The sequence below is a fragment of the Phalacrocorax aristotelis genome, chromosome 11 (assembly GCF_949628215.1).
Source record: "Phalacrocorax aristotelis chromosome 11, bGulAri2.1, whole genome shotgun sequence".
In the NCBI taxonomy this organism is placed as follows: domain Eukaryota; kingdom Metazoa; phylum Chordata; class Aves; order Suliformes; family Phalacrocoracidae; genus Phalacrocorax; species Phalacrocorax aristotelis.
Window position 1 is genome coordinate 2,105,518 of NC_134286.1, and position 22,268 is coordinate 2,127,785.

The 22,268-nt window shown below is 45.5% G+C and overlaps 1 protein-coding gene across 2 annotated transcripts; it reads left to right on the forward strand.

The window, feature by feature from the left end:
* Position 1: 1 nt before the first annotated feature.
* KIF4A (kinesin family member 4A) lies at positions 2-21,898 on the forward strand. Of its 2 annotated transcripts, none has more exons than XM_075106588.1 (31): positions 2-92; positions 333-475; positions 563-677; positions 1,329-1,519; positions 1,814-1,906; positions 3,160-3,326; positions 3,572-3,666; positions 3,876-3,995; positions 5,152-5,327; positions 6,342-6,403; positions 7,094-7,229; positions 7,751-7,809; positions 8,054-8,159; positions 8,840-8,905; positions 9,216-9,401; positions 10,076-10,179; positions 10,480-10,624; positions 11,645-11,755; positions 12,522-12,605; positions 13,198-13,311; positions 13,543-13,698; positions 14,121-14,215; positions 14,670-14,799; positions 15,643-15,813; positions 16,217-16,324; positions 17,099-17,176; positions 17,269-17,370; positions 18,045-18,206; positions 19,535-19,654; positions 20,389-20,511; positions 21,085-21,898. In XM_075106588.1, the coding sequence occupies exons 2-31, from the start codon at positions 353-355 to the stop codon at positions 21,268-21,270; spliced, it is 3,684 nt and encodes a 1,227-aa protein (XP_074962689.1). In that variant the 5' UTR covers positions 2-92; positions 333-352; the 3' UTR covers positions 21,271-21,898. The 2 variants fall into 2 exon arrangements, with proteins under 2 accessions (XP_074962689.1, XP_074962690.1); XM_075106589.1 differs by having other exon boundaries at positions 7,097-7,229.
* The last annotated feature ends 370 nt before the right edge of the window (positions 21,899-22,268 follow it).

The following is a 22,268-nucleotide window of genomic DNA, read 5'->3' on the forward strand; positions in this document are numbered from 1 at the left end:
CCATTGGCGGTTGCGGCGCGCGGCCCCGGTTTGAATGTTGGCGGTTGCGGCGCCGCCATCTTAACCGGCGGTACTGGTGGCGGCTCCTCCAGGTGGGTTACGGTGCTGCCCCGACCCCCCGCTCTCCTCAGGTGGGGCCGCTTGGGCCCGGGCGTTGCGGAGGGCCCGGCCCGGGTGTCGGTAGCTGGCCCCGGGCGCCTCACTGGCCTAGGCCCCGGGCTCCCGGGCAGAGGGGTGCAGGCCGCAGCGCTGGGCCCCGCCAGGGCGGTACCTCCTGGTACCCGCGGGCGTTGTCTCCTGTGAGGCCTCACCCGGCTCCTGTTCCTCTGCAGGGCGGCCGCGGTGACCGAAAATGGTGAGGGAAGATGACAAGGTGATCCCGGTGCGTGTGGCGCTGCGCTGCCGCCCCTTGGTGCCGAAGGAGACCAGCGAAGGGTGTCAGGTGTGCCTGTCCTTCGTGCCGGGGGAACCGCAGGTAAGGGAGCCGGCCCCGCCGCCCCCCAGTTTGCTGCCAGGGCGCTGGGGTGCCCAGCCAGTGTCGTGTGTCCCCTCTCCTCCACAGGTGGTCGTAGGCAACGATAAGTCCTTCACGTATGACTATGTGTTTGACCCTTCCGTTGAGCAAGAAGAAGTCTTCAACACAGCCGTTGCCCCTCTCATACGGGGCATCTTCAAAGGTGTGTGACAGCTGAGGTCAAGCTCTGCTTTAAAATATTGGGCATTTTGGTGGGCTCAGCTGTGCAGAAGAAGGCACTGCCCTGTTTCATTCTCCATTCTAACTAATTTCTTTCATCTTCTGAGAAAATAAAATCCTGTGCTGTCCAGACACCGACTCCAGCCTCTAGTAAGAAGTGTCAGATCTTACCTGCTCACAGCCTGTTGTACTCTGTAGGGATAACAAAATGACTTGTACGTGTTCACTGGGACGCTTTGGTTCCTCAGCTCTTTATGTAAAGCGGGAAACTTTTATGAAGTGAAGAAGAGGATGAACTGATAAGCATCCTACACCAGAAGGTGTTGCTGATGCTACAGTGGCGCTGGGATGACAGAGAACTCTACCCTGTCTTTCTGTGACTAACTTTAGTGAAGCAACAGAGCAGACTTTAAAAAGGGCTGGAATAATAATGTTATCTGTGCTTTGGGGAGCTTTTCATTGACTTTTTTCCCTTGATGTTGCTAACTGTGGTCTGTGCATAAAGGTTGTGTAAACTGATAGCGAGGGACGGGGGGGTTTTTTGGAAGGATGCTTTTACTAGAATGTAGCTTTGTTCATCAGAACTTCTGGTTCCCACGTGACTGTCTGATCTGGGTGCCCTTTGTCCCCCTAGGGTATAATGCTACCGTCTTAGCCTATGGACAGACGGGATCTGGAAAAACGTACTCTATGGGAGGTACCTACACTGCCAATCAAGAGCATGACCCTAGCGTGGGGGTCATCCCTCGGGTAATCAAACTGCTGTTTAAGGAGAAGGAGCAAAGGCAGGATTGGGAATTTGTCCTCAAGGTTTCTTATCTAGAGGTAAAAGTTGTTTTGGTTTTCAAACTGTTATGAAGTTATGAATTACAGATAAAGTGAGCTTTAATGAGGCCACCTCCTTCAAGTAATAGGCATTTATGAATCAAATCAAAACCTAAGACTACATGAGGTCTTGTCAGGAACTGGATTCCAAGTTCTAGATATTTTTCTCTAAAAGTAAAGCGAATAGAATGTCATGCAGTTAGCCGCGATTTCAGTGTAACTGTACATCTTTCTTTACAAGAATTGTTGTCTTGTCAGGCTGCTAACTCTGAACTGCTCTTCTGATGCTTTCAGATCTACAATGAGGACATTCTAGACCTGCTGTGCCCATCAAAAGAGCGGTCTTCTCAAATCAGCATACGGGAGGATCCGAAAGAGGGCATAAAGGTCTGTTGCCCTGTTAGATATGGGTGTGTGGGGGGTGACATGGCTTAGGATGAATGTTGTGGTGAAACAGCTGCCCTACTCCTTGAGCACATACAGCACAATGCTTTATATTAGTGTGTATGAAATCATCACAATTACTCATTCCCCTCAAAACCGAGCTGTTGATCCTTAAATTTACTCAGAGTAACACCAATAGGTTTAGACATTCATGACAAATGCACCTGCAAGTCCTAGTCTGACTTCTTTTTTGAGGGCTGATTTAGGTGGCTATCTGAGAACTTCATACCTTGGTTCCCTTCGCCAAATTTCAAACTTGTTGCAGTCGTACTCTTCAGTTTGACAGAAGTAGCTTGCAACAAAGGGACCCCGAGGGTAAACTAGTTAAGCGCCCAAGTTTTATTTAGCAGTTTTGTATAGATGCGTGCTTACAGTGTAGTGCAGAAAACCTTTCGCTACTGCTTGCTCTGTGTGCTTGTTTTGTAGTTAAATCGATTGTCCTTCATCTGTACGTTTTCGTTTTGCAGTGGTGGGTAGGTTGTTGGCTGTCATCCGCACAGCGTAGGTGTGCACGACACCTGTAGCTTTGGTCCATTAATGCTTTTTTTTATGCGTACTCTCATGCTGCTCACTGTCATCTCTAAAGTACGGGGGTGCGACTCTTCCGTGAGTTAGCAGTGGCATTGTGATCCAAGGAGACAAGTCCTTCAGGGGAAGTGCAAGCTTGCAGAGGAGCATGGCCAGTCCCTACTACTCAGTCCCTTCTGCCCATTACATGCCTAATACCTGCCTCCCCTCTGCTCTCTCCACGCAAATACTTCACCCCCTTCAGCCAGCTTCCCCTTTTTCTGCCTGTGATGGGCACAACTTCCAGCTTGGCCAGGGGATACCTGAGGGCAGCTGGGGATTTCTCCACAGAGTACTCAGGAGCCCTGTCTCCATCCCTTGCTCAGTGGGCTCATAGCTCAAGCTCCATCCCATAGCTCAAGCAGGCACAGAGGAACTGGGTGTGTGCGTGTAGGAATAGGATGACGGAGGGGTGATGCAACTTAGTTACTGATCTGGAGTTCAGAATAAATTTTCACTGGGGGAATCCATAGCAAGCCTCTGGCCTGAAGTGAGACTCTGATTTTTGCAAATGTGTTTACACAGAGACTTTACTTTGTCTGCTGTAGCCTAAGAGAGGGGATAATTTGTGATGTAAGTTGAGGTGAAGAGGAAGGAGAGGATAAATGATGCTTTCTTCCTTGATACAGATTGTAGGGTTAACAGAAAAAAATGTCAGCTGTGCCCAAGATACTGTATCCTGCTTAGAGCAAGGGAACAATTCCAGAACAGTGGCCTCCACGGCAATGAACTCACAGTCCTCACGGTCCCATGCCATCTTCACAATATGCATTGATCAGAAAAAGAAAAATGACAAGTAAGTGTGATTGTACAGCTACTCCTAGAAGCTCTTAGGAGTCAAGACATACTCAGAATTTCTTAGTGCTGTCATTCATTCTTGCTCTTGGATGAGCTCAGCTGAGCTACTCTTGAGTCAGTTTCTTTATTTGGCTGTCTCTGATATGAAGTATGTTTTTCAGCCTAACTGTAGTAACTGCTAGACTGCTCCTTTTTTAATTGCATGTTTATTTGAGAGAGTAAAATAGGCTATTTCTGCCATAGGAACAGCAGCTTTCACTCCAAGCTACACCTGGTTGATCTTGCTGGCTCTGAGAGACAAAAGAAGACCAAGGCTGAGGGAGACCGACTAAAAGAAGGTCTGTAGGAAAAGGACTGGTATGGTGTGGGTTTCTTACTGCTTTTGAGTTAATAAACGGAGTCCTTGTAAGGAAAAGCAAAGCAGTTCTTTAAAAAAAGCATATTATAAGAGTTAATTAACCCTCCTTATATTTTTTAATAAGGGCATGAAATAAGCAATTCCTAGCTATCAAGGTGGCTTCACTTGCTGTCATCTGTTTGTATGCAGGCATCAACATAAACAGAGGTCTCCTCTGCCTGGGGAATGTGATCAGTGCTCTTGGTGATGAAAATAAAAAGGGTGGGTTTGTCCCCTACAGAGACTCAAAGTTAACAAGGCTACTGCAAGGTAAGGGGCAGATGATAATAAAGCCTAAATCTACAGATGCACTTTAAATGGCAAAGTAGGAAAACACCCCCTAACAGCCATACAGCCATGGTTCAAAGCTGTAGCTGCTTTTGACAAAGGCATTGCATTTATTGGTTTAGTTCCCCTTCTGGCTGAAGCTCAACCTCTTCTGTACTCTTATTTTTAGGTTGCAAATGCATTGAAACAGACTCATTTAATGAGTTCTGCTCCTTTGCAGTTCCTACATGCTAGGAGGAAACCAGACAAATTGAGTGCGAGTTTTTTTTTGTGAGGAGAAGGAAGATGAGAAGTTAAGTCTGGAAGCAGAGATTTATTATTATAGCTACTTACTGAAGGATATTGCAACCAGAATGAAGCTTGAGCTGTCTGTGCCTGCACTGTGCATGTCATATTTATGTTTTATTTTCTCAGTCTGACTATCTGGTCTTCGTGGCACTTATTTTTCAACAGTTGCGATGGTTTTTTAATACATTTTATCTAAAATAGCCTTTAATGTGGGCTAGTAACGCAGTTTACTGTGATTTTTTTGGTAGTTAATTGATTTGGTACAAAAGGTTAGGCTCTTCAGTATTTGCCATATCTGAGAGTATCTAATAAAAAGAAACTGGATTATGTGGAGCTGGATATGGGGTCCTTTTTTCAGCTCAAAAATTTTAAGTAGCCAGTATGTGTTCGTGTAAAACCAAAGGATAAATGCCATGCAGCTTGATGATCTGAACAAGTCTGTTCTTAGCCGATAATTCTTTAAATTGGAAGATAGTGTGAATTCAGATAGTCTGGATATGCATGGAGGTCTTGAGTGTTATTGTCTGGGAGAAGGAAGAGGAAAACCTGAAAGAACTATGCCCGAAATGGCATACAGAAACTACAGCAGTTACAGAAATTACTTAACAGGACAATATTACTGGGGGATTCTGATGTACAATCATCGGTGCTTAGAGCTGAGGCATGACTTTGTCTTTCAGTAAAAGCTCTTTAGTATAGTACTGACTGGGGCAGAGGAGAAAGTAGATGACAATGACAGAAACCTACAGCTGGATATCTTTTAGCTGTTGCAGATACCTTAATGATGATATTTAACTAGTCGTTCTTGCTGTCTCTCAAAGCTTTGGTTATGCCTTGTTTTCCTTCTCAGATTCTCTGGGCGGTAACAGCCACACTCTCATGATTGCCTGTGTAAGCCCAGCGGATTCTAATCTAGAAGAAACTCTAAATACTTTGCGTTATGCTGACAGAGCAAGAAAAATAAAAAATAAACCCATCGTCAACCTTGATCCCCAGGCGGCTGAGTTGCATCATCTAAAGCAGCAGGTACTTGGTGCTTTCTTTGAGAGGAGTAGATCCCTCCTTTTGGTACTAAGCTTAGTAAGCAAAGATATTGGGTGCCAAGCTCCACAAAATATGTGAAAAAAAATTAGTATGTGTTCCTCTGTCTCTTGAGATGGCTGTCTAAGTGTTGGAAAGGGAACACGTGAATATTTCTTTTAACTCTATAGCAACTATTCAGTGCCATAGAAAAATGGTAGTGTTAGTGTGACATCTGTTTCCCTTCTACTGAACGAATCATCGCCTGCCCATCAGGCTACAGGCAGAATTGGAGGCAGAGAGATGGTTGTGTTGCTGACATCACCTGCCTATGCCTGGCACAGAGTGGGAGGTGAAGAGTGTTCCTCTGTGGTCAGCTTCAGAGGGAAATAAGTTGCATAAACTAGAATTGGTTAAACCCAAAGCTAAAATTGCCCAAGGGCTTGTCTACCGATGACAGCTAGCCAGGCTTGCTGTGCTTGCTTGACTGTATGCATATGATATGGTCTTTCATGCTACCTCTCCGTAGGAAAACAGTAATCTTGTTCCACAATGGAACAAGGAAGAGGTCTTGCTTACTGCATGGGAGTGCTCACCAGAGCCTCCTGCGTGTTAATAAACATACTGTAAATTCAAATCACATATGGAAGTAGGGTAGGAAGGCAATTGATATGACTGTCTCATGTGAAAGGTAGTGACAGAGCATTCGTTCCGCTAAGCGGGAGACCTGCCCTTTGGATCAGCAAGGTCTCTGGCACCCTGCACAGAACAGTATGTCAGCTGTCTGTGGGTGACTTAACGTGCTCTGATCTGAGCAACCCTGATAAAGAGAAGGTAGCTTTTTTAGGAGTAAATTACTTGAAATACTGTAGCAACATGATCCCTTTCCACAGGCAATGGTAAAAGGACAATTGTGGAGCAAGTCACTTGTATTAAAACTAAGGATCTTACTCATGTTCCTTCAACCATCTAGTTACTATATGGGAGAGCTTTAAAACTGGTAATTGTTTGTCTTTCTAGGTACAACAGCTACAGGTGTTACTGCTGCAGGCCCATGGAGGGACCCTCCCAGTGTCTCTCAAGTAAGACTTGTAGATTAATCTCAATGGAACTGATGTCCGTCACACACCACCAAAGGCTCTAGACCACCTTTGCTCCAGGCAGCACTGTAGAGCGTGGGCAGAGCAAGCTGGTTGCTTTCTAATAGCATCTAGACAATTTTTTCCTTTTTTCCTCTTTTTCTGTGCTTACTGAAATTCCATTCATGTATGGGTCACTTATTTTGTAGGAAACCCCTTAAGACTGCAAAAATCTGTTGTAGGAAATATGAGCAGAATTAGGCATTGTCTCCTAACTCCCTATTTCTCAGATCCATCCATCCCTTTTTCTTCCTCACTCCCCTACCTCTAAATACAGAGCACTTCCATCTCCATTGTTCTTGAAAGCACAAAATGCAGGAAAGAGTTGGATTGTGGAGGTCTTGTCTCTGAGGATGTTCCAAAACTCAAGTTCATGCCGTTTACAGACTTACCCTTGGTTAAACAGCATTACTGTTTCCAAAGGGTGTCGCCTTCTCTTGCAAACATCTACTTTTGGTATGCTGTACTACTTACATTTCTGAATTCAGACCAGACTTCCTCCAGTTATTTCTGATCATCTGCTACAACCTATATTTATTGTAAGTTATTTAGGAAGCTTGGAGGTAATTTCAGCACTTTTACAAACCTCTAGCGAAGTCATGTTCACAAGCAAACCGGTCCTTAATGTTTTAGTAGTATGGCACCATCAGAGAATCTTCAGTCCCTGATGGAGAAGAACCAGTCACTAATGGAGGAGAATCAAAAGCTGAGCAGAGGGCTGAGTGAGGCCGCTGGTCAGACAGCCCAGATGTTGGAGAGGATCATTCTGGTAAGGTTCAGTTACCCAAGAAGAGCTTTAAGTTGCATGACTTTCCCCTTTAGCTGAAGATTAATCACTAGCACCTGCTGTGCTAATGGCACATTAGGAATCTCTCTTTAATGTTCCTTTCATATTCATTTCAAATCTCTAGCTTTTGGATACTTGGAACCAAAAGTCTCCCAGAGCCTGTCAAAGCCTGTAGGTTTGGTGACTTGTGGGGAAGAGTAGACCTGAATCTTTCAGCTTTTCTGTTGCTTTAACGTTTTAAATACCAGCACTTGTGCACATGCTTTCTCTCTCTCTTCCCTCTTCCCACCCTCCTGCTCTGCTTTGTTTTGATTCGCTGCAGTGTATGTTCCTGCGAAACGGGGTGTTAAGTCTGAACAAACTAGTGGCAATGATCATGCAAGATCTTTCAGTGCATTGATTTGCCACAGACTGACGACATATCTTGCTACAAATAAATCAGCTGTTTTCTGGCTTCTTATCTTGGTTTTCCTACAATTCAGTATAATTCTGACTTCTCTTAGACAGAACACGAAAACGAGAAGATGAATGCCAAACTAGAGCAACTTCAGCAGCATGCTGTGTAAGTCTGTTTCCACACCCCACTCATGCTAAGGAAATGTCTTTTCGGCATTAAATGTTGTTTTTTGGTTTGGTTTTTTTTTTGGGGGGGGGGGGGGGGGCGGGGGATAAACAGGAAAAGCCAATTTGTATTTGTTCATCCACAACTCATTTGTGTGTTCAGTGGGGAAAGTTGCTCCTCACTGGCATGTGACACAAATGTGCCATGTAATACTCAGGGACTTATTCCCACATCCGCATTGCAGATGCAAGCTTGATCTTCAGAAGCTGGCAGAGACTGTGGAAGATGAGGAACTAAAAGAAAATATAGAGGTGATTCGCAATCTGCAGCAAGTGTTGGCTCAGTTGCAGGTAAGACTGAATCCAGGGAGAGAAGTGTGTGTGCCAGGCAAGTTTACTAATGAAACCTAGGGTTCTTCCGCTGATCTGCAGAGCAGTGGATTCCACTCTGTGGAAACTTTGCTTAAGGAGCCTAGGAATTACAAGTATTAAATGACTCTTGATATCCATGTCAAAACAATTTGTCCTGCTGTGCTTTTAATACTGCAGAAAGGCCACTTGTGCTTGAGTGGCTGCACGTGGTGCGGGAAAAGGAAGAGTCTCTGTAAAAGAATCTTATAGTGGGAGATTAGCATGGATTTACAATCCAGAAGTCGGAAGGAGAGTTATAGTCTTGGTAGTTTTAATGAGCAGCCTCAGTTCCTGGGACCTGAAATTGTTAAATGGAAGTTGCTGAATCTTTGTCTAATTGAGGAACTTTGCTGTTCTCCCTCACTAGACATTCCTCCTGTTCCCAGACTCCTGTACTCTCGTGAGGAGCTGGCTGCCAGTGCTGGAGTTCAGGGAAGACTAGAAAGACTGCCTTGTCCAGCTAGTTTAGGAGTACGCTTATTTTACTAAAGGAGGAAGAAGACGGCATCATCTTTCCAGAGATGGCCCAGAGGAGAACAACATAATGCTTTGTCATAGTAGCTTCACTTTACTTCATCTTTCCCTTTTTACTAAAAGTTTCTTCTCTTTGTCATGTATAGGGTGAACATGCTGCCACAATGGAAGCTGCTACAGAGATGGCAAAATCTGAACAGGATGCTACAGGTGTAAGTGAGGGGAGTCTAGCAGTGCAGACCTTACAGGGGCACCTTTTTTTATGCCCTCAGCACTCCTTTTAACTGGGTCCTTTATGCTAGTTTTCTAATCCAAATGTTTGGTAAATAATATGTGTTGCTTTTGTATGTGCTGCTATTTTATGCTCATATTTGCCTAATGTGTTCTAGATCGATAACCTGTTCTCATTTCTGAATATCTACTTATTTACGTAAAAAATGAATTTGAAGTGTTCTGCAGAAACTTATCAGACTTAAAGGGCTTTGGGTTGGCTTCCGCAGCTCATTGCTGTGTCTCCTCTAGGAAGCAGAAATGGGCCAAGATACCAAGAGATCCTCAGATGAGTTCACCACTCAACATGCCCTCCGTCAAGCACAGATGTCCAAAGAGCTGCTTGAATTGAATAAAGCCCTGGCTCTGAAAGAGGCACTTGCCAAAAAAATTACTCAGAATGATAGTCAGCTGGAGCCCATTCAGTCCCAATACCAGGTAAACTCTTCTGAAGTAGTTCTTGTGAGGATGCGTTCGGTTTGTTTTTCCCAGTCGATGCAGTCGCTCCATGCTGAGGAGGGAAGGGAGGAGATCTGTCCTCTCATGAGCATGTTCTTATTGTGTCTATCTCTTTCTTTAAGCTGGGTCACCGCCCCCTTGGGCGTATGGGGGACTTAACTATGGGTGTCAGTAGAGAAGGTGGGGGCGGGGTGAACATTGCCCAGCTATCTACAAATAGCTCTACCACCAGAAGGCTCTCTTTTCCCTGAAATAAGCTATTAGCCACTAGCTGTTCGATGTGAAATGGGCTTCTCTGCTTTTTACTCAGAGGTTTGCTTGGCCACACCAAGCCCAAATGCAAGTGCTTCATTGTTAACTCTTGTAGTCCAGCCAGCTGATCTGGTTTCCCTTTTTCACTAGGTGTGCTGGGATCTCCCACCTGTGAAATTGTTCAGTCATATCATTTAGTTTGTTACGATGGTTCTGTGGACTGATTAAGATTTCAGTGTATGGAGGACTAGCCCTTTGGCACTCATGCTGCTTTTAGAGGAGGCGTTTTACAGCCTGTTGGAAAGGAACGGTGTGTCTCAAGGACTCCTGTCTTAAAGCTTTGTCTCAAAGTGAAGTTTCAAGGTTTTTATTAGGAGGCTTACTACTCTTGTCCTTTCTAGACTAATATCAAGGATCTGGAATTGGAGGTCAGCAATCTGCAAAAAGAAAAGGAGGAGTTGATTCTTGCTCTGCATATGGCAAAGAAGGATGTCAACCAAGCCAAGTAAGTGACTAGGCAAGCCATGTGGCTTATAGCACTGAAAACTGTTAATGTGCCTGGGAAAACTCGTGGTCTTGCATTTCTACTTGTAAAAGATCTTATTTTGATGCAAGTGTGTCCCTGTAACGTGCCATGTGAGTTGTATGAATTGCAGAGAAGCCTGGTAGTGGGCTTTCGTCAGTGTGAAAGATGATAATACACAATTGCTTCATTTTTCATGAGGTGCCTCTAAAGTTGGAGAGTACTTGTTGAGAATACCAGTTATTAGTGGGGGACTGTTTCTAAAGTGTAATTTCTTTACAGACTGAGTGAAAGGCGGCGGAAAAGACTTCAGGAGTTGGAAGGGCAAATTAATGAGCTGAAGAAAAAGCTGAATGAGCAATCAAAGCTCTTAAAGCTGAAGGAATCTACAGAACACACTGTCTCCAAACTGAACCAGGAGATCAGGGTAACTAACCCTAGCAGGCAGCTCTCAGGCTTGCTCAAGTGTAGACAAAGCAGCTTTCAGGCAGAAGGCACTTGCTTTTTGTTTTATTAGGCTGAGAACACTAGTTTTTTGTGAGATTCCTTTGGCTATGTGACCACAGTTGCTAGTGTAATACAATAGGCAGGTGACTACTGAGACTTGGAGGAATAAAAGAAGTCCAGAGTGTCTTCTGGCTATTCTGATAATTTATTGCCTCAGTCACAGAATCCCAGACTGGTGGGGGTTGGAAGGGCCCTCTGGATCTCATCCCATCCCACCCCTGCTGGAGCAGGCACACCCAGAGCAGGGGCACAGGGCCGCGTCCAGGCGGGGTGTGAATGTCTCCAGGGAAGGGACCCCACAGCCTCTCTGGGCAGCCTGTGCCCCTGCTCTGGCACCCGCACAGGGAAGGGGTTTCTCCTCATGTTCAGGTGGAACTTCCCGTGTTCCAGCTTGTGCCCGTTGCCCCTTGGCCTGTCCTTGGGCACCACTGAAAAGAGCCTAGTCCCATCATCCTGACACCTTCCCTTTATTTATAAGCATTTATTAAATCCCCCCTCAGTCTTTTCCAGGCTGAACAAACCCAGGTCTCTCAGCCTTTCCTCATAAGGGAGATGCTGCAGTCCCCTGATCATCTTGGTAGCTCTCTGCTGTACGTGCTCTAGCAGTTCCATGTCCTAAAACTGGGGGGCCCAAAACTGGACGCAGTACTCCAAATGTGGTCTCACTAGGGCAGAGTAGAGGGGGAGGATAACCTCCCTCGCCCTGCTGGCCACACTCCTTTTCATGCATTGCAGTCTTCCCTTTATGCCTTAAAAAAAAATGAATTCCTGGGTTTTAGCACTTCACGGGTGTCCTTAGGCATGTACTCTGAATGAGCAGCACGCTGTAATATCTCCCGTCTGCCCCTCCTCACCCTGACAGACACACTAGGGGAATGTAGGTTGAAACTACCCAGAATGCAAATACTGGACAATTCTTCCAGCAATTTATATTTTTCAGGAAATGAAAAACCAAAGGGTGCAGCTGATGCGCCAAATGAAAGATGATGCTGAGAAATTCAGGCAGTGGAAACAACAGAAGGACAAGGAAGTGATCCAGCTGAAAGAACGGGTGAGCAAACAATAAGCCCCCAAACTGTACCTCCCTCCGAAGAGTGAAACAAATCATTAAAGCGTTTGCTGTAAGGCTTTGTTTAACTTGCAAGCATCTGAAAAACAGCTGGGGAATGCTTTGAAGAAAACATTAGTTCATATGGCTGCCACCTTTCACCAGTTGTCATAAACTGACTCGCTCGCTCGTGTCTGGCAACCTTAAAGCTATCAACATAGTCGTCATGATTCAGCTCTAAAGCAGAAGGCAAATATATCTAATATTTTTAAGTATTTAAAGTTGTAGGGGTTGGCCACAGAATGGGAGGTGTTTAAACTTTCAAAGGAATATTGAATCTGCAGGTAAACAGTGAAAATCATTAATGAAATCCAGCTGGCTTGTAGCATTCAAGTGTAATGGACAGCAAACATCTGTACCTCCTGAGCTCTGGTCTCAGAGGAATTCTTACTGAAGGAAGTTTGCTCCCCAGTGCTTTGGGACACTAAGTCTTAAAGTTATGGTTTGCAGTCTCTTGCAGCCTTCAGGCTCCTAAACCTTTTTGATGGAAAGTGTGGAGCTCCTTCCAGCCGCTTTAAGCCTAACAGCCATTTGTTCTCAGAGGCACTATATGGCTTAAGCTTGTCATGATCAGTGAAATTATTGTCGTGAAGGATTCGCATTGCAGAACAGCGAATGTAATAATTCTGTTCCAAGAAGTATGAAACTGGCCACAGGTGTTAGTGTGACACATGACTTTTCTGTCTGTCTTGACACTATTTCCCTGCAGGACCGCAAGAGACAATATGAGCTACTTAAGCTAGAACGAGATTTCCAGAAGCAGGCCAATGTACTTCGGCGCAAAACAGAAGAGGTAAGGAGCCAATGTCTGCTAGAAACTCCTGACCAGTTCCTAAAGGTCTGCAGAGTGTGGTTGGAGGCTGTAACAGGGTATGCAGAAACTTCTTAAACACAACTTGGAGGTCTGGAAATAGGTGCTTTTCTCGCTGTAGAAAAAATACTGTGCTTCTGTCATGTTGTCTTTGAGGGATTCTAGTTAAATCTGCTCCTTGAAGGGTAGATTACCCTTTGATCATCAGGCTGCTGTGGCAAATCTATTGCAGATACACAAGCTAGAAAAAGTGTAAAATGAGCTTGGGTGGTTACGCTAGATTGCAATTCAAATTTCTTTCAGGATGGCTGTATAGAGGGAATGCATCTTGAGAACATTTTTTGGGTGCTTTCTTCTACTTTGAGGCCTAGAAGTAGATTCTCTTCAAACTGGGAATCTCAGCAAAGGAAACTAAATCAGGGGGACTCCCTCATCTTGGATTAATCCTGAAGTTTTTATTAACCTCTTCTCATTGTCTCAATGTCTGGCTTGCATTGTGAATACCTCATGTTTTCAACTGTTGCAGATTAAGTGAAGTAACTACTGTTCAGCTTTTGTGTAAAATATTTTACAGGCAGCAGCCGCTAACAAGCGCCTAAAGGATGCTCTGCAGAAACAACGGGAGGCTGCAGATAAACGGAAGGAGACTCAAAATCGGGGAATGGAAGGAGTTGGTGCACGAGTAAAAGTGGGTGACAAGTTTGCCCATTTGTTGGAATGCACAACACTAGCTTTGCTAACTCAGTAGGTCCTGCTGGGGTTGATGGCTGGAGAGCAGAGGGGAGGAACATGGACTTGCGTATTAAGGGATACAATGGGATTATTCAATTTACCTGTGAAGGCATTTCAGAGAAGGGCTCAGTCCTGAAATTGATACTATACTGGGTTTTGGGTTTTGGTGGTTTTTTTTTTCCTTCAGAGCTGGCTTGCAAACGAAGTAGAAGTTCTCGTTAGTACTGAAGAGGCTCGATGGCACCTTGCAGACCTTCTGGAAGACAGAAAGACCTTGGCACAGGAGCTTCTTCAGCTTAAAGAGAAGAAAGAGGCTGGGGAAAACCCACCTCTAAAGCTCCGGGTAAGAAGGAAATGCCATTTTCCCTGTCCCACACCTCTGGCTGTTCAGCAAGTACTGTCACTTCCTCTTATCCACTCCTATTTGATCTTTTCCCTTAGAAAGTAGGGATGCAGATGGTTCCTTTTCTGGAAGCAAAGTTAAAGGGTTAATGTTGTTACTGTTCTCTGGCATGTCAGGGAACAGTTGCTGAAGTAACTTGTTACTTAATGCAATGCATCTGGTGGATGTGAGTGGGTCACACCCCCTACCAAAGACTTTGTGAATTTTGGGAAGGAGCAGTGGGATTTAAGCTACAGAGAAATACTTGGAGGCTTTTGTAATAGCTTGGCTCCTCTTTGCTGAAATGTCCCTAAGTGAAAGCCCGGTCTTGCGTGTGTTTCTTCACCTGTTGCTCACTTCTGTCCATTGCTGTAATTCTTCAGAGACGCACCTACTCCCTCGCAGATTTGCAGGCCTCAGAGATGGACGTTTCCATATCGAAGCAGATAGAAAGTCTGGAGACCGAGATGGCGCTCAGGTAAGGCAGTATGGCAAAGCTGATTTGCACAGCCTTGCCTCCATTTTTTTTTATTCCCTCATCTCTATCTACAGCTCTTCCGTGAAAGAGAAGAGAAAGTGAAGTAACTTATACACTGACACTAAAAATTATGAAATAAGACCATGTGGTTTTCCTGGCTTGAATTTTTCCAAGATGTGGGGATATGAGGGCAATACTCAGTCACTAAGATTGCTTTGTTCTTAACTGTTTGTGAGCATCTCTGTATGAGGGAAACACTGCACTCCTAATTGGAAGTGTAGAGGGGAGGAGGAATTCCCTGCTATAGCATTGCAGGCTCCAACTGCTGTACTAATCAGTCAAAATATTAACTTGAGCTATTTTGTCTAATATACTGGTAACAGTCATTTTAGCCCAGACACTAGCCCAGGTTTTCTGCTGTGTTGTAACCTCAAATGCATGTGTTCTTCCAAAGGAGTGCCCAGATAGCCGATCTGCAGCAGAAACTCCTGGACGCGGACAACGGAGATCGTGTGAAACAGCGCTGGGACAGTATTGCAACTATTCTAGAGGCTAAATGTGCTTTGAAGTATCTCCTTGGAGAGGTAAGTTCTATATTTTTCCTGTTTCATCGCTAAAAACAAGGGCTCAAAGTGCTTAGCCAGGAATGAAAGGAAGTGATTTAACAGGCTGATGGCAGAGATGAATTAGAGTAAAGCACTACTGTACTGAATGAGGTTTATTTTTCTCACAACTTCTTATTAAAATAGTTTATTGGGGAGTGAAATCCAAAAAAGAGAGAAACAGAATAGACACATTTTAGCCCATCTTGAGGTAACGGCTAAAGCTGTGCTTACAGGAGGCTTGTATGGGAATAGTAAAAGGGAAGAGACAAAATTCACAAGTGGAAGAGAAGAAGTAGTGCCTAAAAATACTCACTGAACAAGTAAGGCAATCTGCAGGGAAACAAGGGGCCCGCTCTGAGGTCAGAGTGGAAGCAGTGGAATGGATGTTGGGATAGGAGAAGCTTAAACAAGACTGGGGGTAGGAAGGATTAGGAATTGGGCTAACATGGAATCAAGGAAAGAGCAATTGAATGGCAGAATCATATCAGTCCCTGGGGCTTGGAAATTAAAGGAAAAGAACAAAGGAGATAATATGAGAAAGCATTCATTTTTGGGGTCCCCCGATACTCAGGAAAGGAGATTAATCTAGAGCTGTTAACAAAGCTTCCTGCTATCTGTGTTGCACTTCTGTGCTGGCTGTCAGATGTCAAGCTCTGAACGTCTCATCTCGCTTCCCAGTTGCTGATGGCCAGTGCAGCTCTCAGGGTCATTGGAAGTTAGGCAGAAATGCTTCGCCTTCAGACTGAAGCATGTGTGCCCCAGAAGATGGTATGAAACACGGAACTCGTTGACCCAAGCAGTCGTCTTGCTTTTGTCTTTCAGCTGGTTTCCTCAAAAGTGCAGGAAAGCAAGTTGGAGAGCAGCCTTCAGCAGAGTAAAGCCAACTGTTCAGATATACAAAAGATGCTGATCGAAGAGCGAAACCACATAACGGAGATGGAGGCTGAGTTCCAAAATCAGCTTTTGGTGCAGGAACAACACCACCAGGAGAAGGTAAAGCACAAGTGATAGAAGTCTTGAGAGCATCTGTGTGTCGGTATTCTGATTCCCAGATCTGCTCAGAGATAAAGGCAAAATGTTGTGCTGAAACCAGTCTGTTGCTGTGTATCTGATCAAGATTTGTTAGACTCTTGCAGGATAGTTAACAAAATCCCAAGAAATCTCCCTGTTTGTTTTCTCTCCTGCACAGCTTGTTTTATTCAATAACTTTTTGCAGTCCTCTAAGTGAGGATGTTACACCTGAGCACAAGATAACTTTTAAAGTGGATCAGGGCAGAATCATGCTGGAAGTGGCAGAAAGAATCTTTCCAAAATTGTCAAGGCCTTTTCCTGAGCTGCCAAGTGTCTCTTTAGGAATTCACACCTCTTTCCCTCCACTATATTGACTTCCTTTTAGGTTCTGTACCTACTTAGCCAATTCCAGCAAAAAGAAGCAGCAGAGAAGAAATTGGAAGACTCACTAAGTGAGCAAGAGAAACAGCTGCAAGAGCGACTCAGGTTCCAGGTAGAGTGTCTGGATTTGGCTTGGGGGGCGTGGGTGTGTGCTCATTAGGGCTACCTCTTACTTGAATAGTAGCTTTAGAGCGAGGAAGGTGCAGAAAGACTGAGAGCGTTTCCATTTGTAGCTAAGATTGCTCAATTTTGTTGGTTGCAGGGGACAGTTGCTGTACAGGTTTGAATAAGACTGGTTTTTTTTCCTCTTATGTATCTTCTTCCATTAAACAAATGTAAATGCAGCAAGGACACCTGCCACGATCTGACCAGCTCGTGCAAACTTCTTCCATGCTGGAACACCTTTAGGGTATTCAACACGCCATTACTGATCCTTTGCTGAGAACAGCTCCCTTGTGCTATCAGCAAGGCAAGAACTTTAGCCTGATGCTCTAAACATGTTACAAGCTGCACCTTGTCTTGTCACTAAGAGATTTAAGTGGTATAGCAAGCTCCTGTGGGAAGGCATGTTCAGTCATGTATTAAAGCAAAATCAGTCCTAGGTGCACCTAATTTGGAGATAAGCCTTAGAAATAGAGGGAGGTTTAGGTCTTAAATGGTCATTCTGGAAGGATCCCATTCCCTCTGTTGTATAGGCAGCGTTATACATAAAACAAGGTTGTAGCACTAATGATTTTCCTGATTAATCAGAGCTGGTCTCCTGTTGGAGAATACAAAGCAGCCCCTTTGATCCTGTAAGAAAGATCCAAATAGGAAAATCTGCCCCAAAGGGCTACGTGGGGGCAGCACAAGTAAGCCTACAGATTTCATCTTGTCTTACAAACAGGAGGAAGAGCTGGAGAAAATGAGGGAGATCTGTGAGAAGAACCAGGAACTTCTCCAGGAGAACGACACTCTTAAGCAGGTAGAGATCTGTGCAGACAGAAGCAGTAAGAGCTTCTCAGCAGTTGGGTTAACGTATTTTGCAAAGCTCACTCTTTTTGTCCCTCTTAACAGAAACTGCTGCTCCTCCAAGTTGCCAGTGGACAGAAGCTCCGTCACATTCAGCAAATACCGTCTGAGTCGCCTGATTCTTCGTTTGATTATATTCCACCCAAAGTAAAGATCTGCATACTGCTTTTCATGCTTGTGTCACATCTGGGTTCTTTTCAAAAGCTAATGTTGGCTATTGGCAATCTTGGTTTCTTGCTCCCGCGTTGCTTTTTACACTCTATCTTGTTCTGCTTTATTGAAGTAGGCCTGTTCTCTACTTCAGACAGTCCTAAGGCTTCTGTTCTCAGAATACTTCTGAACCTAGCTTGCACTAGTCTTTCGATCTTTTTTTTTTTTTTTTTAAAAATAAGAGCAAACAAAAACCAAACCTGTTTTCTCAGTCTAATTAGGTCTGACTCTATCCTCAGTAATCCAGGTGTTTTCTCTGTAGCATTTCCAGTCTCTGAATCATGGAGCAAGGCATCTGTCATAGAAAGTTTAATCATCGCCTTGCAAAAGAGCCAAACCTTTAGTGCTGGGAGGAAAAAAAGATTTTAAACTACTTTGTCAAGGCTGTGACACAAATCTATTAAGTTTCCAAGGATTTGTCAGCTATAGCAGTTTAAAGTGACGGATTGAATCTTTAATCCTGACAATGTGATCTTCATCCCCTCCCTAACCCTACAGTTGTCTTGGCTGTCTGAGAAGAATGGGACTGTGGTGGTGGGTCTCTGAAGTGCCTTAATAAAATGCAGTGTTAGTTCTTCTGGGGCCCCAACCCTTGTAACTTCTGTGTGTAGCCAAAGACTCGCCGGCAAACGACAGCAAAACCCCGCGCGCCAACCCCAGAAATGGACATGGAAGAGCTGCTGTCTGACTCGGAGGAGTCTGGAGAGGAGAGGGAGGATGCAGACTGGGTTCCTGTAAAAGCAGTCAAAGGAGCGAAGAAAAGCATGATGGGGGTAAGATCCAGTTACCTTTGACCCGTTATTACCTATAAGGGAATCGCTTGCTTGTATCCCTGTACAGAGGGAGACTGTGGCATCTCCACTGCTGTTCTGAACAGCCTTAATGCGGTAGTACTGCTGGCATTGGTTATTTATCGTATTCTGACAGAAAAAGCAGAAGTTGCCCAAAGTCAGCGACACTTTCCTAAAGGGTTTTTCATTGTACAAATCATCTTCTGCCATGAGACATGTGCTCTGTCCTGCTACCTGTGGCTAAACTGGCCTGTACGTTTCAGACAGCAGCGATAGCGAGTCCTAGCGGCAGCCTTATTCCTTCATGGAGCCTATTTTAGCGGGGGGAAAGAAGGGGTCATGCATCCCTGCGTGCCGTTCCCGCTGCGGTGTACTGCGGCTCCTAGTCCTGGCAGAAGCCTCAGCTTCCATCTTCTGTTTGTATCAGTGTGCTGGGCCTGAAGCTTCAGCCTGCTGCTGAAACAATTCCCCATGGGATAGAAGAGATGATTTGAACCTGCTGAACACAAGTCACTGTGAACCAATGGGCCTCTTTGGGCTTGAATTTCTGGGAATCAAGGCCTGTATTGTGAGACGTGTCCTCCTTCCCCTTCACAGAGGGGTACATTATTACATATTTCACTACTGAGTGACTGCAAATGTCAGCAGTTACCACAGAAAAGCATATGAATTTTAAGGTCTAGCTTAGCTCCTTTCACTGGAGCTTGCTGACCTGATAAATCCTGAATGACGGTACTACTGGTGGTTTGGTTTCAGGGAGTTCTTTTTGGCTGTGTTGCAGGAGGAGGCCTTGTGCTTGACCCTCGGCTCTTCTGAGTTCATTTACGTAGCCCAGTGGAACCCCTGTGCAAGTTACTGCTCAGTTCAGAACGGTAGCATGGAGCAGCTGCTCCGTGTGGTCTGCTGCCACTTCACGTACCCAGGCCAGCACAGAGAATCTCTGCTGTGAAGTAGCTAAACTGGGTCACCTCCATCTAGAGGGAGGGCCCCAGGCGTGGTGGCACAGGTTTGCCTCCTAGCACACAAATATTAGCTTAACGCACTGAAACTGGCGTCCTTTTGGGTAGCTTGAAGTCAGGGACTGAGTAGGAAGATGCTTATTTTGGGGATGCTGAAGCAAGAGATGGCTCTATAGGTGGAAAGGTTTCTTTTCCTGGGGTGCAGGACCAACAGTGTAGCAATAAAAGGTTCCTGGCAGCCTGGGGAAGGTACTGCCCTTTAGATTGCTGCAGGCAGGGACAGCTGTGGCAATCCAGATGCAAGTCTGTAAAACACCGGAGCTGTTTCTGCACAGAACTCTTCTTTCTTAGTGTTCCTGCAAGGGCCGGTGTGGAAATAGACAGTGCGGCTGCAGGAAGCAGAAGGTGGGCTGCACTGAAGGCTGTAGCTGTGACTCGGCAAAGTGCAGAAACAGAGACCCCGGCTTTCCGGTGAGTAGCGCCGCGTTCGGGGGTGCGGAAGGGCCCACGCCCGATGTCCGGGCTACACCGTGGGTTCCAGCAAAGCTGGATGGGTGGATAAACAGTTACGCTACTCATGCTAAACGTACGTGCACTGTTTGTTAAGCTGAAGCTAACACGTCTTTCTGAAGCACTTGTAAATGTCACTGTAGTTCAGGGTTTATCTGCGGTAACCGAAAGCAGAGTTTTCCACTGCAGTGCCAGGCTCTTGCACTAAACACAGATATTTGGGTCATCTCCCAAGTCACGTAGGCTTACCGAGTGCCAGTTGCCAGCCTTGAAACTGAAGACAAACAATTTAAGTCTTTCTTTTGCACTTGGTAAATAAAAATTGTATCTTTAGCTTTAGATGGCATAAAACCATGACTTGCTTTCAGACTGATTTTTTTTTTTTTTAAAGAATGGAAGGTTGTAGCATGTGGGAGGTTCTTGAGCAGCTGATGTTCATGAGAGCTTTTGCTAGAAATGTCTGCTCTACTCTTTTTTCTTAGAGATGTAAAGCAGAGACCTCCCATAGCAATTCTTTAATTATTGACTATTTTATGAAACCAGTTGCCCGAGAGATGCATCTAGCGTCCTGTACTACGAATTACTTTGCAGCTGGAGAGAAGGTGGCTTAGGGACCCCTAGTATTTCTTCAGCCGTTGGTGGGAAAGGAAGGGATGGGTATTGTAAAAGTGCTTCAAAATCGTGTTGCCCCTCAGGACACCACGCTGTGTGAGAACCAAACCAGGGATTCGGAAGGTTCCTTCAAACTTGAAGACCCCACTGAAGTGACTGCAGGAGAGACCTTCTTTCAGCCGGTGTGTGTCACACCAACTACAAAGGTACTGCCTAAAGCCCTACAGTGGCTCTGAATGTGCGCCCGCCTCGTTCGCGGCTGGGTCTAAAGAAGAGAAAGCCCCAAGGTGATAGACTGCTGCTAGAGAAGTCTGACTAGGCTACAGCTGCCAAGCCATCCTGTATTTAAGTTCTGAGCCTGCTGTATTCTTAAATTCTTGTACGAAAACTTTGCCACGCAGGCTGGCCATGCTTCCCTGCTGCACCTTCCAGCACTAAGAGACTGGTAACTGAGGATTTTGTCCTACGTGCCCCTACCTGTCTGTGTCCAAGCGTACTGCTCCTCCTGAGCCCTTGCGCACTCTGACTCGGCAGCTGTAATTTTGCCTCAGCTAAACAAATTCTCCTGTCCCGTGTGTACGCGCTGCGCACTGTTCCAAACGCTGTCTCTTCCTGCTCAGCCTGTGAATTTGTCCTTAGGATTTTGACTTGAGTAAAGAAACTAAGCAACCCTTGGCGCTGGCCTGGCAACTTGCGTGCACGCTGCCTCCAAGCTCGGTGCAAGCTGGCTGCCCTCAGGGCAGCAACCAGCTCCACAACTGTCTTAACGTTTCCGATAGGTGCTGAAAGATATCACAGACCAAGACGTGCTCGTGAAGAAGCCCAGCGCTGCCGCTTCTCTGCTCGCGAGAGATGAGGAGTCCCAAGAGAACCAGATACCGTTTGTCAAGAGAAAGAGGAGAATGCTGAGCAGCAACACCAGCTTCTTCTCGGGTTGTACCCCTATCAAAGAGGAGCTTAACTGAGGAGCCCACAAGACGCCCTGTGCCTGGGTTGTGCTGCGCTCCCTTCGACCACGTTGCTGGTGACTTTTTTGAAGTGTTGGGATCTCTTGCTGCAGCAGAAGGCAGGTGACTGTCGTGCCTGACAGCTTCTGGCCTCAGCAAGAGCGTCAAACACTAGTTCTTGTGAGATTGTGTCTCTGTAAATACTTGTATGTGTGGGCCTTGGGCTGCTGGTAGGAAATTCTTTCCTCGGGAATTTCAGTAGTGAGGGGAGGTGATTTATCCAGGTTCCTCATTCCACCTGCCTTCCTCGTCCTGAGCTGTGAACACGTCGGGTACAGTTTAATCCATAATCTTGAAAAAACTTTTGCCTTTGCACTGGAGAAGTGGGCACTGTCTCTTCCACTAGGGTGTGAGGAACTGTTCCAAGCTGCTGTGTGAGACGTGCTGGGCCTTGGGCCCGAGGAGGCACTGTCTGTAGTCTTAAACGAGCCCGTGGAGAGGCGACGGTCAGTGTTTCCGTCCCCTTTTGGCGCACGGGGTCTGTCCTTGTTCAGTGAAGTTAGAAACCTGCTAGCCTTATGTGAATATTGTAGTCATTTTAACATCATCCTGTAGCTTTAATAAAGTAACTACTAAAAAACCCTGACTTTTAATTTCATGTTATTATGTACGATGAACAACCTGTGCACTCTGCAATTAAAATTAGTCTCAAAACGGTCCACCAGTTGCTGGGCCGTGACTGCCCTAGGCCTGGCTCTGGACCTTGTCATGGGAGGCAACCCCAGCAGCCTGCTCCTGCTTGCTTTTCTTCTCCTTGCCATTATGGCCTAATTTTTGAGTCACAGCAGGAAGAAAAAGTGAGGCTTCCTTCTCCAAATGTATCTTTTTTTCCCTTCGCTGCTAACAGTGCCCCTTGCAGACGGATTCTGCGTTAGCGTTTGCTTTGGGAGCCCTCTGCGTTTATCTTGGGTAACATTGCACTGAGTCCATGACGTGGGTTCTGGCTCGGTGCAAGC